Source organism: Grampus griseus (genome assembly GCF_964374135.1).
Source record: "Grampus griseus genome assembly, chromosome: X".
In the NCBI taxonomy this organism is placed as follows: domain Eukaryota; kingdom Metazoa; phylum Chordata; class Mammalia; order Artiodactyla; family Delphinidae; genus Grampus; species Grampus griseus.
Window position 1 is genome coordinate 10,883,589 of NC_138999.1, and position 12,513 is coordinate 10,896,101.

Below are 12,513 nucleotides of genomic sequence, written 5' to 3' on the forward strand. Positions count from 1 at the left end.
CAGTCTGTTGGCATTTAATTGTTCACTGCCACCTCTTATGATCCTGTGTATTTGTGTGGTATCAGTTGAAATGTCTCCTCTTTCATTTATAATTCTGAGTCCTCTCTCTCTTTTTTTTTTTTTTTTTTTTTGGCTAATCTAGCTAAAGGCTTGTCAGTTCTCTTTTTAAAAAACCAGTTCTTGGGGCTTCCCTGGTGGCGCAGTGGTTGAGAATCTGCCTGCTAATGCAGGAGACACGGGTTCGAGCCCTGGTCTGGGAAGATCCCACATGCCGCGGAGCAACTAGGCCTGTGAGCCACAACTACTGAGCCTGCGCGTCTGGAGCCTGTGCTCCGCAACAAGAGAGGCCGCGATAGTGAGAGGCCCGTGCACCGCGATGAAGAGTGGCCCCCACTTGCCACAACTAGAGAAAGCCCTCGCACAGAAATGAAGACCCAACACAGCTGAAAGTAAATAAATAAATTAAAAAAAAAAAAGTAAAGGAGTCAATTTCAAAAAAAAAACAGTTCTTAGTTTCATTGGTCTTTTCTATTGTCTTTTTAGTCTCTATTTCATTTATTTGCACTCTGATCTTTATTATCTTCCTTTTGCTAACTTTGGGCTTAGTTCTTTTTCTAGTTCCTTGAGGTGTGTTAAGTTAGGTTGGGTATTTGACATCTTTCTTGTTTCTTAATGTAGACGTTTATTGCTCTGAACTGCCCTACTAGAATTGCTTTTGCTGCATCCCATAAGTTTTGGTATATTGTGTTTCCATTTTCATTTGTCTCAAGAAGCTTTTTGATTTCTCTTTATTTTTCAACCCATTTGTTGTTCAGGAGCATGTTTAATTTTCATATATTTTTGAATTTTCCAGTTTTCTTTTCATAATCCATTTTTAGTGTCATACCATCGTAGTCGGAAAAGATGCTTGGTATATGATTTCAGTCCTCGTAAATTGGTTAAGACTTGTGTTGTGGCCTAACATATGATCTGTTCTAGAGACTGTTCCACATATGCTTGAGAAGAATGTGTATTTTGCCCCTGTTGGATGGAATGTTCTCTAAATGTCTATTAAGTCCATTTGGTCCAGTGTTTCCTTACTGACTTTCTGTCTGGATTATGTATCCATTGTTGAAAGTGGGGTATTGAAGCCCCCTATTGTCATTGTATTGCGATCTAATTCTCCCTTCAGGTCTGTGTGTGTGTGTATATATATGTGTGTGTGTATATATATATGTATGTATATAGTTAATATATATATAATACATGTTTTTTGGCTGCACCATGCGGCTTATGGGATCTTAGGACCCCAACCAGGGATGGAACCTGGGCCTTCAGCAGTGAAAGCACCACGTCCTAACCAGTGGACCACCAGGGAATTCCCTAGTCTGTTGATATTTGCTTTATATATTTAGGTGCTCTTATGTTGGGTACATAAATATTTACAAATGTTATATTCTTTTGGTGAACTGACCTCTATATCATTACATAATGACCTTCTTTGTCTATTGTTACAGTCTTTGGCTTTGTCTACTTTGTCCAATAAAAGTGTAGCTACTTCTGCTTTCCTTTGGCTTCTATTTGCATGGAATATTTTTTTTCCCTCCCTTCACTTTTTTTTTTTCTTTTAGTATTTATTTATTTGGCTGCGCCAGGTCTTAGTTGCAGCACACAGGATCTTCGTTGTGGCACGTGGGATCTTTAGTTGCGGCATATGGGATCTAGTTCCCTGACCAGGGATCGAACCTGGGTCCCCTGCTTTGAGAGCGTGGAGTCTTAACCACTGGACCACGACGGAAGTCCCTCCCTCCCTTCACTTTAAAAAAATTTTTTTCAGGGCTTCCCTGGTGGCGCAGTGGTTGAGAGTCTGCCTGCCGATGCAGGGGACACGGGTTCTTGTCCCGGTCCGGGAAGATCCCACATGTCGCGCAGCGGCTAGGCCTGTGAGCCATGGCCGCTGAGCCTGCGCGTCCAGAGCCTGTGCTTCGCAACAGGAGAGGCCACTACAGTGAGAGGCCCACGTACCACAAAAAAATAAATAAAAATTTTCAGTATTACTGCATTTTTTTTGGTCTCGTTTATGGATGTTCCTTTGTTGCGGCCGCAGCGAGGGGAGAAAAGGGAAACTTTCTTCATGCATGCACAAAGGGTGTGCTATTGACTGAAGATGATGGCAAAAAATTTCTCAATGTGCTTGCACTGGCTGAGGCTGGCCTACGGTAAAACTTGGAAACGAATTCCAGTCCCCAGAACCAGCCAAGCATGGGCCAGGACGCATGTTGGGGAGGGAGGAATGTGTCCCCTCCCTGGCAGACCCTGCCAAGGGACATTGGAAAAATATATTTCTAGGGCGCTAGTCCACAGTCTGCGGCCCTGAGTGGAGAAATGTGCACCGTGAGGATCCAGTCTGGCCATGAGTATCTGCCCTGCCATCCCAATGCGTCCTGCTCACTCAACTGCTGGTTGTCTCTTCCCTTTACTTTCAATCTGGTTTGTCCTTAAAGCTAAAGTGAGTCTCTTTTGGGCAGCATATTTATGGGTCATGGTTTTTTTTTATCTATTCAGCCACTGTGTCTTTTTTTTTTTAATTGAAGTAGAGTTAATTTACAATGTTGTGTTAGTTAGTGTACAGAAAAGTGATTCATTTCACTGTGTTTTTTAATCTGAGAATTGAGTCTGTTTACATTTAAAGTAATTATGGATAGGTATGGACTTTTGCCATTTTATTGTTTTCTGATTGTTTTGTAATTCCTTTGTTTTTTCTCTCTTGTTTTCTTCCTTTGTGATTTGATGATTTTCTGTAGCGTTATGCTTAGATTTATTTATCTTTTGTGTATCTGTTATAGGTTTTTGCTTTGTGGTTACCCTGGGAATTACATAAAACATCTTATATTTATAACAGTCTATTTTAAGCTGATAACCTAATTTTGAACATATACAAAAGCTCTGCATTTATACCCTCCCTCCATTTTGGTTTTGATGTCACAATTTATCTTTCTTACATCGTGTATCCATTAACAAATTATTGTATAGTTATTTTCAGTCCTTTTGGCTTTTAAGCTTAATGCTAGAGTTACAAGTGATTTACCCACCACTATAACAACGTAAGAGTATTTTGAATTTAACAATATATTTACCTTTAGCAGTGAGTTGTATATCAATACTTTGATATGTTTTCCCATCACTAATTAGCATCTTTCCATTTTAGCTTGAAGAACTTCCTTTAACATTTCTTGTAAGACTGCTCTGGTGGTGATGAACTCCCTTCAGCCTTTGCTTGTCTGGAAAACTCTCTCTCCTTCAGTTGTGAAGCACAGCTTTGCTGGGTATAGTATCCTTGAATGGAAATTTTTCTCTTTGAGCAGTTTGAATATGTCATTTCATTCTCTGGCCTGCACAGTTGCTGCTGATAATCTTATGGGTATTCCCTTATCTGTAACAAGTTGTTTTTCTCTTGCTGTTTTTCAGATTCTTTTCTTGTCTTTAGCTTTTGACAATTCAAAATTAATGTGTCTCTGTGTATGTCTCTTTGGATTCATCTTTTTTTGAACTCTCTGGACTTTGCGGATCTGGATGTTTCTTTCCCCATGTTAGGGAAGTTTTCAGCCATTATTTCTTTCAGTAAACGTCCTGCCCCTCTCTCATCTCCGTCATTGACCTCTATAATGTGTACAATTGACTCACTTGATGGTGTCCTGTAAGTCCCTTAAGTTATCTTCATTCTTTTTCATTCTTTTTTCTATTTGCTCCTCTGACTGGATAAATGCCAGTGACCTGTCTCCAAGTTTGCTTACCCTTTGGTTTAATCTAGTCTGCTGTTGAAGCCCTCTGTTGAATTTTTGTTATTGTATTCTTCAGCTATGTGATGTGTTTGGTGCTTTTAGGTATTTTCTTTGTTGAAATTCTCACTTTGTTCATGCATTGTTCTCCTGACCTCGGTGAGCATCTGTATGACTGTTACTTTGAACTCTCAGGTAAGTCACTTATTTCCATTTCATTAAGGTCTATTTCTGGAGTTTTATTTTGTTCTTTTGTTTGGAACATAGTCCATTGTTTCTTCATTTTCCTCAACTGTCTGTGCTGGCTTCTGTGCATTAGATAAAACAGCCACCTCTCCCAGGCTTGACAGAGTGGTCTCATGCAGGAGATGAACTTTGTTGATCAGCCCAGCCCAAGCTTTTGGTTGCATCTCAAACCTTTGTAATAGTCCAAGCTGCCTTCTTTGTTCTTGGTGCTTCTTGGTAGTTGAGGGTGTGTTAAGACTGGTCAGTTTCCCAATGGGGAGGATCACAGTCAGCACCTAGATGCAGGTTGATTGGAAGCTGAACCGTCAGATGGCAGCTGGGGAAGTGTGTAGTTAGGCCCTTTCCTGGCGTAAACTGGGAGATATAGGGGTTTTTGCCTGCTCCCTCTGCACTTGGCCTGGGTGTATAGCTGTAGGGGGTGCTCCTGTGCCTGTTAAGAACTGTTGCTTTGTTTGCTACAGTCCTGTAGGACTTGTGAATGCAAGCCCTATTGGGCATCAGAGCCAGACAAACTGGGTATCTGTCCCTTGGGCGGCAGCTGCTGAAGCTGGAGCACAGATGTGTGTATCAGCTCCTTCCTGGGAGATACTGGTGATTTGGAGCAGGCTAGAGGCAGTAGGTGGAGGAGGTATCCAGTGGATTTCTTGGTCTCTGGGGAGCATGGCTGTCAGCCCCTAGATGTGTGCTAAATTAGAAGCCTGGCTGTCAGGCAACAGCTTTTAATACCTGCAAATAGACCCCTTTTAGGGAAAGAGTAGGAGTTGGTGAGTCCTCTAGAGCTGACTAAGAACTCTCAGTTATAGTCTTGTGGGTTTCTTGGACGTAAGTCCCAAAACTAGGTGTTTGGCACGCGGGGGGGGTGCATTTCTTAGGTGGAAGTCTTAAAAGTTGGGCTGCTGGGGTGCTAGATATGGGGTCCAAACCCTTTGCTCTTCAGGGAGAACTTTGGAGTTGGGAGTGCCCACCTGAGTGTATGGTCGTGTGCCAGAGTTAGGGTTTATGGTGAGAGTATGTCTGAGCCTTTCCTGTCCGTTTCGATGTGGGTATTTTCTTGTTTGCTAGATGTGTAAGAGTAGCTCAGCTAGTTTTTTTTCTTTCTTTCAGAAAAACTTGCTCTGTGTGCGGTGGTATATTCGGTGTGTCCATGGGAGGAGGGGGAGTTCAGCAGCCTCCTAGGTCATTGTCTTAGACCTAAACCCTCAGATAACTTTTTTTTAATCATTATTATTATTATTTTTTTTTATTTTTGCGGTATGCGGGCCTCTCACTGTTGTGGCCTCTCCCGTTGCAGAGCACAGGCTCCGGATGCGCAGGCTCAGCGGCCATGGCCCACGGGCCCAGCCGCTCCGCGGCACGTGCGATCTTCCCGGACCGGGGGCATGAACCCGTGTTCACTGCATTGGCAGGCGGACTCTCAACCACTGCGCCACCAGGGGAGCCCTTTTTTAAATGTTATTTATTTTTGGCTGCACTGGGTCTTTGTTACTGCCAGCAGGCTTTCTCTAGTTGCGGCCAGCGGGGGCTACTCTTCATTGTGGTGCGCGGGCTTCTCATTGTGGTGGCTTCTCTTGTTGCAGAGCATGGGCTCTAGGAGCACGGGCTTCAGTAGTTGTGGCTCACGGGCTCTAGAACGCAGGCTCAGTAGTTGTGGCTCACGGGCTTAGTTGCTCCGCGCCATGTGGGATCTTCCCAGACCAGGGCTCGAACGTGTGTCCCCTGCATCGGCAGGCGGATTCTTAACCACTGCACCACCAGGGAAGCCCTTCTCAGATAAGTTTTTAACACTTTCTAGTATTACTCACTTTTCCCCCCAGCTTATATTTTCATAGGCCTCGTCTAAATAATGTATTCTTTCAGTTTTCTAGCTTGGGGTTTGGTAGCTTCATTTTGTTTTTCTGTCAGTCAACTTAAATTCTAAGTAGTAGTTTGGTTTTTTAATTTTTATTGGAGTATAGTTGATTTACAGTGCTGTTTCAGATATACAGCGAAGTGAATCAGTTATACATATACATATATCCACTGGTTTTTCTTTTTCTTTTTCTTTTAGATTCTTTTCCCATATAGGCCATTACAGAGTATTGAGTAGAGTTCCCTGTGCTGTACAGTAGGTCCTTATTAGTTACCTATTTTCTGTACAGTAGTGTGTATATGTTAATCCCAAGCTCCTAATTTATCCCTCCCCCCAGCCTTTCCCCTTAGAAAACAAACTTACAGTTACCAATGTCTGTGAGTGTACTTCTGTTTTGTAAATAAGTTCATTGGTACCTTTTTTTAGATTGCACATATAAGCCTAAGTAGTCATCTTAACACTCCATATGAGGTTAGAGTCTGTTTAAAGAAAAGTAAGTCATCTCTATGTAGCATTTCAGACGGCTGTATCATCTCGGGAAGCCTGTGAATACAGCTTTTGAAATGTGAGCCACTCCCCTGCAGGCTGCCTGCTGCTGCCTCCGCAAGACCCCCTGAACGGAGTCTGTTTAAGTCTTTCCCAGGTAGGTACAATAAAGTTTAAATATCAAAACGGGAAGGTTGAGGGGCAGTTTAGAAAAAGAATGTTCTTTGCCAAACCTGACTGACCTCTATTTATATTTTTCTTTCCTTAAAACTTTCTGTAGTTTTACTCATCCTAATACGCATTTTGAAAAGTTACCTTAAATCTGTAATTTTTCACAAACTCCCAATAACAAATTAGCCCTGCACTAGCTGGCAAAAGCTGCCACCATTTAGGAAAAGATAAGTAATAACAAAGCGGATCGCCTCTTTTAAATCCTAGTACGGGCAGGCCTCGTTTTATTGCGCTTTGCTTTATCGCGTGTCACAGATACTATGATTTTTACAAATTGATGGTCTGTGGCAACCCTGTGTCGAGCAAGTCTATCGGTGCTTATTTTCCAGTGGGCATCTGCTCACATTGTGTCTTTGTGTCACATTTTGTTAAGTCTAACAATATTTCAAACCGTCCACTAGCAAAAAGATTACCACTTGCTGAAGTCTCAGATGATGGATAGCATTTTTGGCAATGAAGTCTCTTTTAATTAAGGTATGTATATTGTTTTTTTAGACCTAATGTTACTGCACATGCTACTAGACTACACAGTATAGTGTAAACATAACTTTTATATGCACTGGGAAACCAAAAAATTCATGTTACTCTGTGATAGTCGCCGTATTGCAGTGGTCTGGAACTGAACCCAGAGTGTCTGAGGTTAGCTTGGATTAGGACTATAATAGTATTAGAAAGCCCTAAAAGGATTTTTTTCAAAACTTCTAGTGTGGAAACTTCGGTCATCACTCTTTAATGGACTTAAAGTATTTTGCTTGTTGGTGTTTACATGAGTAGGTCCCTCCTGTATAATTCTGACTTGATTTTCATTTCTTAAACATCAAGTTGCACAAGGTCTAACTAGAGCAATGGAAAAGTCTCTACTTCACCCTCCCGGAGTTGCTATATTTTGTGGCAGCATTGCTGTCAGTAATTAAGATAGTGCATGTGGTCTTCTGTAACTTCATAACCGCACACAATGCTCCATAAACAGAAGGTATTAAGCAGTGTGACCAACAGCGTACTGCTTGGGCTCCTGCTGGCTCTCCTGCTGAGCGTGAATCAAGGGCGATGACCGGAGGCAGCACCTCAGTTAGAAACGTCAGTGTGTCAATAGTGACAAAAGCCGGTCGTTACTAAGAAAGGTCAGCTGTACAAAGTCCAAATGTATAATCATGCTGACAGATAAGAGATGATAAAATGAAATACTAAGTAACAAATTTAGCTCTGTTGCTTTAGCGAATGGCTGTTTGCTGTAAATAGTTGTTCTCTCAGTAGTTTTTTAATTGAAGTACAGTTGATCTACAGTGCTGTGTTTCAGGTATACAGCAAATTGATTTAGTTGTACATATCTATGTATATCTACTCTTCCTCAGACTCTTTGCCCTTACAGTTTATTACGAAACAGTGAGTATAGTTCCCTGTGCTGTACACAGGAGGACCCTGCTGTGGAGTAGACGTCTAGATCTTGGGTTTGTAAAACAAACAGCCAATGGGACATGGACCTTTATGAAGGTTCCTCATTGTTTCCACTTTCCCCAAACTTAAAGCTTTGTGTTAATCCCATAACCAAGTATGAAGCTAGTCAGAAAAATTATATACTAAAGCGTGAGTGGCACTTGATGTAAAATACAGCCCCGTGGGTTACGGTGGTTTCTCAAATTGCTCTTGCTTTAAAAGAGGTTTCCGTCAGAAATGAAACATGCAGCAGTTAGAAACTTGATCTCCATACAAATGTGGAGTCTTGACTACGCACACTGTTTAAAAATGACACCATACCGAGGACAGAGAAGGACACTATTTATGTATGGTAGAAAGGCAAGTGAGTGAAGCTATAATTTTTATTTCATTTCTCTTAATACATCCACAGCTATTGCCACCTAAATAGATCTTTAAAATAAGCATACACAAGTACTGACTATTATCTACAAATATTTATTGTAACACTTGAACTACAGGAAGCCCTTGGCACTGATAGAAAATATTGATTCACTGTTAGGTTACAAAAATTTATACATAGCAAAATTTAATGCTCTTTACATAAAAAATATTAGACTACTTAAACAAAACTTTCAAAAATTCCTGGTAATGGCTACCAGAATTAGAAAAGTAAAATTAGGCTTTAGACACTGCCTCTTCTAGAACACTGGACTCAAAACAGCACCTCCACTGCTGGAAAAAATATTTAAGTCTGTCATGCAACAGGAAAACAAAACACCAAGCTATTCTGGAACAACTGTTCTACACAGAAGAGAATGTCTCCCAATTAAAAAAAAAAAAAAAAAAGTCAAGATCCCAATAGGCATTTTTTTAGGCATTAACAACACCAACAAAAAGAATCCAAATGAACTATTATACTTGATGTTCAATTTTAATAGCATCTGATAAAGGTATGCTTCCTCTCATTTTAACACATTTCTGCACATGGATACGTTTTAAAATCCAGGAAACAGCCAAACCACAAGTTAATTCTTAACATGAATATACAAAGTTAACCCTATATTATGCAGCCCCCTTTGAAAAGCACTAATGCACCCAACAGTTATATGTATCATTTCCTAAAGAACAACACAAAGTTTACCATCACTAATACTCGATACCTATAGTCACTTAATGTTCTGAAACACAATGATTTAGAAGGCAAGTTTCTTTCGAAGATGGCTTAAAACTCAAGCAGTTGGGTTTTTTTGTTGTTGTTTTTGTGGGGGGTTTTTTGGGGTTTTTTTTTGCTGAACACTGAACTTTATTATTCCAGGAAACTAAGATTTAGATAAGAAAAAGTGAAATAAATACCAACCCTAATTGAAATTACTTCAGTATTCAAGTGTATAAAAGTAGGTGGTGTGCGGTCTGTTGGTCATTCGGTTTTAGCTATATAGTTGGTATGAAACTGTAAACTCACTATTCAGACCACGTAAAAACGGTTTTGAGTGGTGGTCATTTTAATAAGGTAACACTTCTCCATGAAGAAAAACACTTGTGGAACAAAATTCTATGAAGGATTTGGGGTTGCCTGTTGTTCTTAGAAATTTAAAGCAAATACTCATTAAGGCAGAGCTGACATTTCTCAAGAATGATGACAACTGGGTCACTTTATTAAAATGAAATCTATTATAAAATTGATTCTGGGAAGTTGATTCTGGAAAGTTTGTCAGTTGAAATCCGGCTTCTTCCACACTCGGTGTAGCAGAATTATTATAGTGGGCTCATCTTAACATTCTTGGGGAAAAAAGGATTTCTGATTGGATCAGGAAATTAATACGTCCTGCGGGTGCGGAGGTCAGCTATTTTTTTAAAAAAGGTCAATTGTAAGGATCACTTTATCTTTGAGCCCCAGCTTCATAAATGTCAGCTGTCTGTCAGAAATGGAACTTCACATCAATTCCACTTTATCTCCTATTTTAGATACATTTATCTATTTGAGAACGGATGGTCACACCCCCTGACGCTGGTATGGCATGGTCCCTATCAAGATAGGGGTATGATGTATTCTCACAGCCTGTCTTGGTAGGATCGTGAACAGGCCACAGATTTTCAAACGGATGATGAACGCTCATTTTGTCAAAGTGTTGCCTTTTAAAATGCCTCCCATGAAACCTCCAATATCTGTTCTAAAGAAAAAGATTTACCTACTGGAAGGTTTTCCTAGAAATACATCCCAGCAGCTTGAGACAGACAGTGAAGTGTTTGTTTGGACTTCTACGTGAGTTTGTTTGGTGGGGTACACATCTGTACTGCAGAGCAGCTGTCTGATGATTTGTCAGCTGTAAATTCGTCGGCTGAGACCCTCTGGCAAACATTTATGTGTAAGAATTGAGTTGTTCTTTTGACCGAGACTGGATATCTTGCAGTTCCTGTTCTTCCTTTGCTTTGATATCCTGGTAAGCCTGCATTTTGCTTGCATCCTTTAAGTAAGCCCAGTTAGAAGACAGTATCATGAGGAAGTGGATCTGGAAAAGAAGGGTGAGCATGATGGCTAGTGAGCATGTGAGAAGGCAAAGCGAGCTGCGAGGTAGATTAGACGCTCTGTACTGGAAAAAGGGAGAGGTGGTTATTCCGTATTAATACTCCTTCTGCTATCAATCAGAGGCATCGGAGACTGAGCGCATGCTCTGCTAAGACGCTTCATAGTAAGAGGCTGAGGAAAAGTTAGTACACACACACACATAATGAACTTGGAAAAAATGGCCAAAGAAGTTACTGTTAAGAAAAGGCAAAAGTGAAATACGACAGGGCGCTTTTTACCATTTTGAGGGTAACTTTAAGGTAGAAATTCAGAAACACGCTGTGGGGTTATTTAGAATCAGTGTTGTGCAAAGATCTAGCTTTCCTATCTATCCGTGGATAGAAATAATTCCCCCAAAGGCCTGAAAGTGTGAACAATGTTTATTTTGAGTAAATAATATAAAACTACATCTTTAACATGTAAAAATGAAGTGAATGTCAATACCAGAATTAAGAACTAGAAGCCCAGCATGCAGTCTCTGTGTTAACACATTTTTGGTAGTGCAACTACAGTTTTCACTTTATAACTGCCATGATTTCATTTCACAAAACGTCAAAATCTTTATTATCATTCTTTACAGTTGATGTGGCAAACACTTCTTTCCCGCTTATTTTCCTCATCTTTCCTGCAACACCTACATCTCAAGTTCCTTATATTATATACAAGTTCCTTCTCGCCATATTTGAGACTTTCCGATCCAAGCAAAATTACTCTCCCCATTATAAGCTCTTACGTGCAGTTTGAGAAGTGGCTATGAGGCATCAGTTACTACTCACCCAAAGCCAACACTTTGAGGTTATCAATTCTGGGGGCTCTGAAAGGAATGATGGTGTTGTGTAAAAATAAAACTACATATAAATCGTCTTTTTAGAGATAACAAATAAGCCGACGAAAACTTGAAGAAAAACAGCTTACTTGAGGGGCATTTATTGGGTAGTGAGCCCTGTAATCATAAAGAAAATGTTGTACTCAAATTTAGAATAATGTTGTAATCAAATTTAGACTGTAAAATATTTTCCAGACAGAGTCTGACAAGACCAAATCCCCATGAAAACGGTTCTCCTCCACTGCATCTTCAGCACTTGTTTTCATCACTGAAATTGGTTATCAGACAAGCAAAAATAAAGGAAAATGCAGGTATTCCAAAGTTTTAATACTTAGAGATACTACTGCTCAAAGTAGTTTCGGTTCAGTTTTTCAGTGGCTGCTCACCAATGTCAGTACATAACTGAATCCTTTCCAAAAGGTGGAAATAGCCAGATCTCATTATTTTGTAGTTCATGGACGGTAAGTCATTTCATTAATCTACCATGCACAATGAGTTGACTAAAGCGATTTACAAATTACTAGAACAAAACTGCAGAAACCTAGGCTCTGCTTTAGTCTGGGGGTCAGTGATACTTCATGCTACTGCGTATAGCTCTCTAAAGCTCCTTATTGGCCTTATGCAATTTAGAACTTAGTGCAGCAATCTTCCCGACTCTTAAACTTCAAAACCGCATAGTTATATGTAGTAGCCATCATGTAGATCAGCTGGTGGAAGAGAACAGAACAGGACAGTAAGATACAGGCAATAAAGGCCGGCGCCCTGACGCTTCTAAGCTCGGGTGGGGATGAGTGCCAGCTCAGAGCCTACGGCGTGCTGCTTTTTTCCCAGTTATAATCGTAAGAGGAGATTTTTCATAGCTGGCACACACACACGTTCCTATTTGGCATTTCACGTGTAAGTAAGTGCTCTGCTCTCCCGTCAGTACGCTTATGAAAAAGACTGGATGTATTTTAAAAATAACAGAGCTGGGTGAGCAGCATGAGAAAGATGAGGGTAAGAGCCCTGTTTGCCCTCGTTCTTTCCCACGCTGCCCACTCAGCAGCTGTTAGTCCTCTGCCTGCCTGTTGCTCAGTGAAGAGAACGGGTCACCCCAGTGATGTAGCCAGTGGTTCTTTCCCTGGCTGGAAGGGGA

At 40.7% G+C, this 12,513-nt stretch overlaps 1 protein-coding gene across 4 annotated transcripts in view; it reads right to left on the reverse strand.

The window, feature by feature from the left end:
• Positions 1–8,377: 8,377 nt before the first annotated feature.
• GPM6B (glycoprotein M6B) overlaps positions 8,378–12,513 on the reverse strand; it is a 154,465-nt gene continuing 150,329 nt past the window's right edge. For 3 of the 4 annotated variants that reach the window (XM_082680738.1, XM_082680737.1, XM_082680735.1), the window contains one exon: positions 8,378–10,496. In XM_082680738.1, coding sequence (XP_082536864.1) covers positions 10,347–10,496 — 150 coding nt within the window. In that variant the 3' untranslated portion in view covers positions 8,378–10,346. Of the gene's footprint in view, positions 10,497–11,945; positions 12,086–12,513 lie in introns of those variants that run through there. The other variant, XM_082680736.1, reaches the window with a different exon arrangement.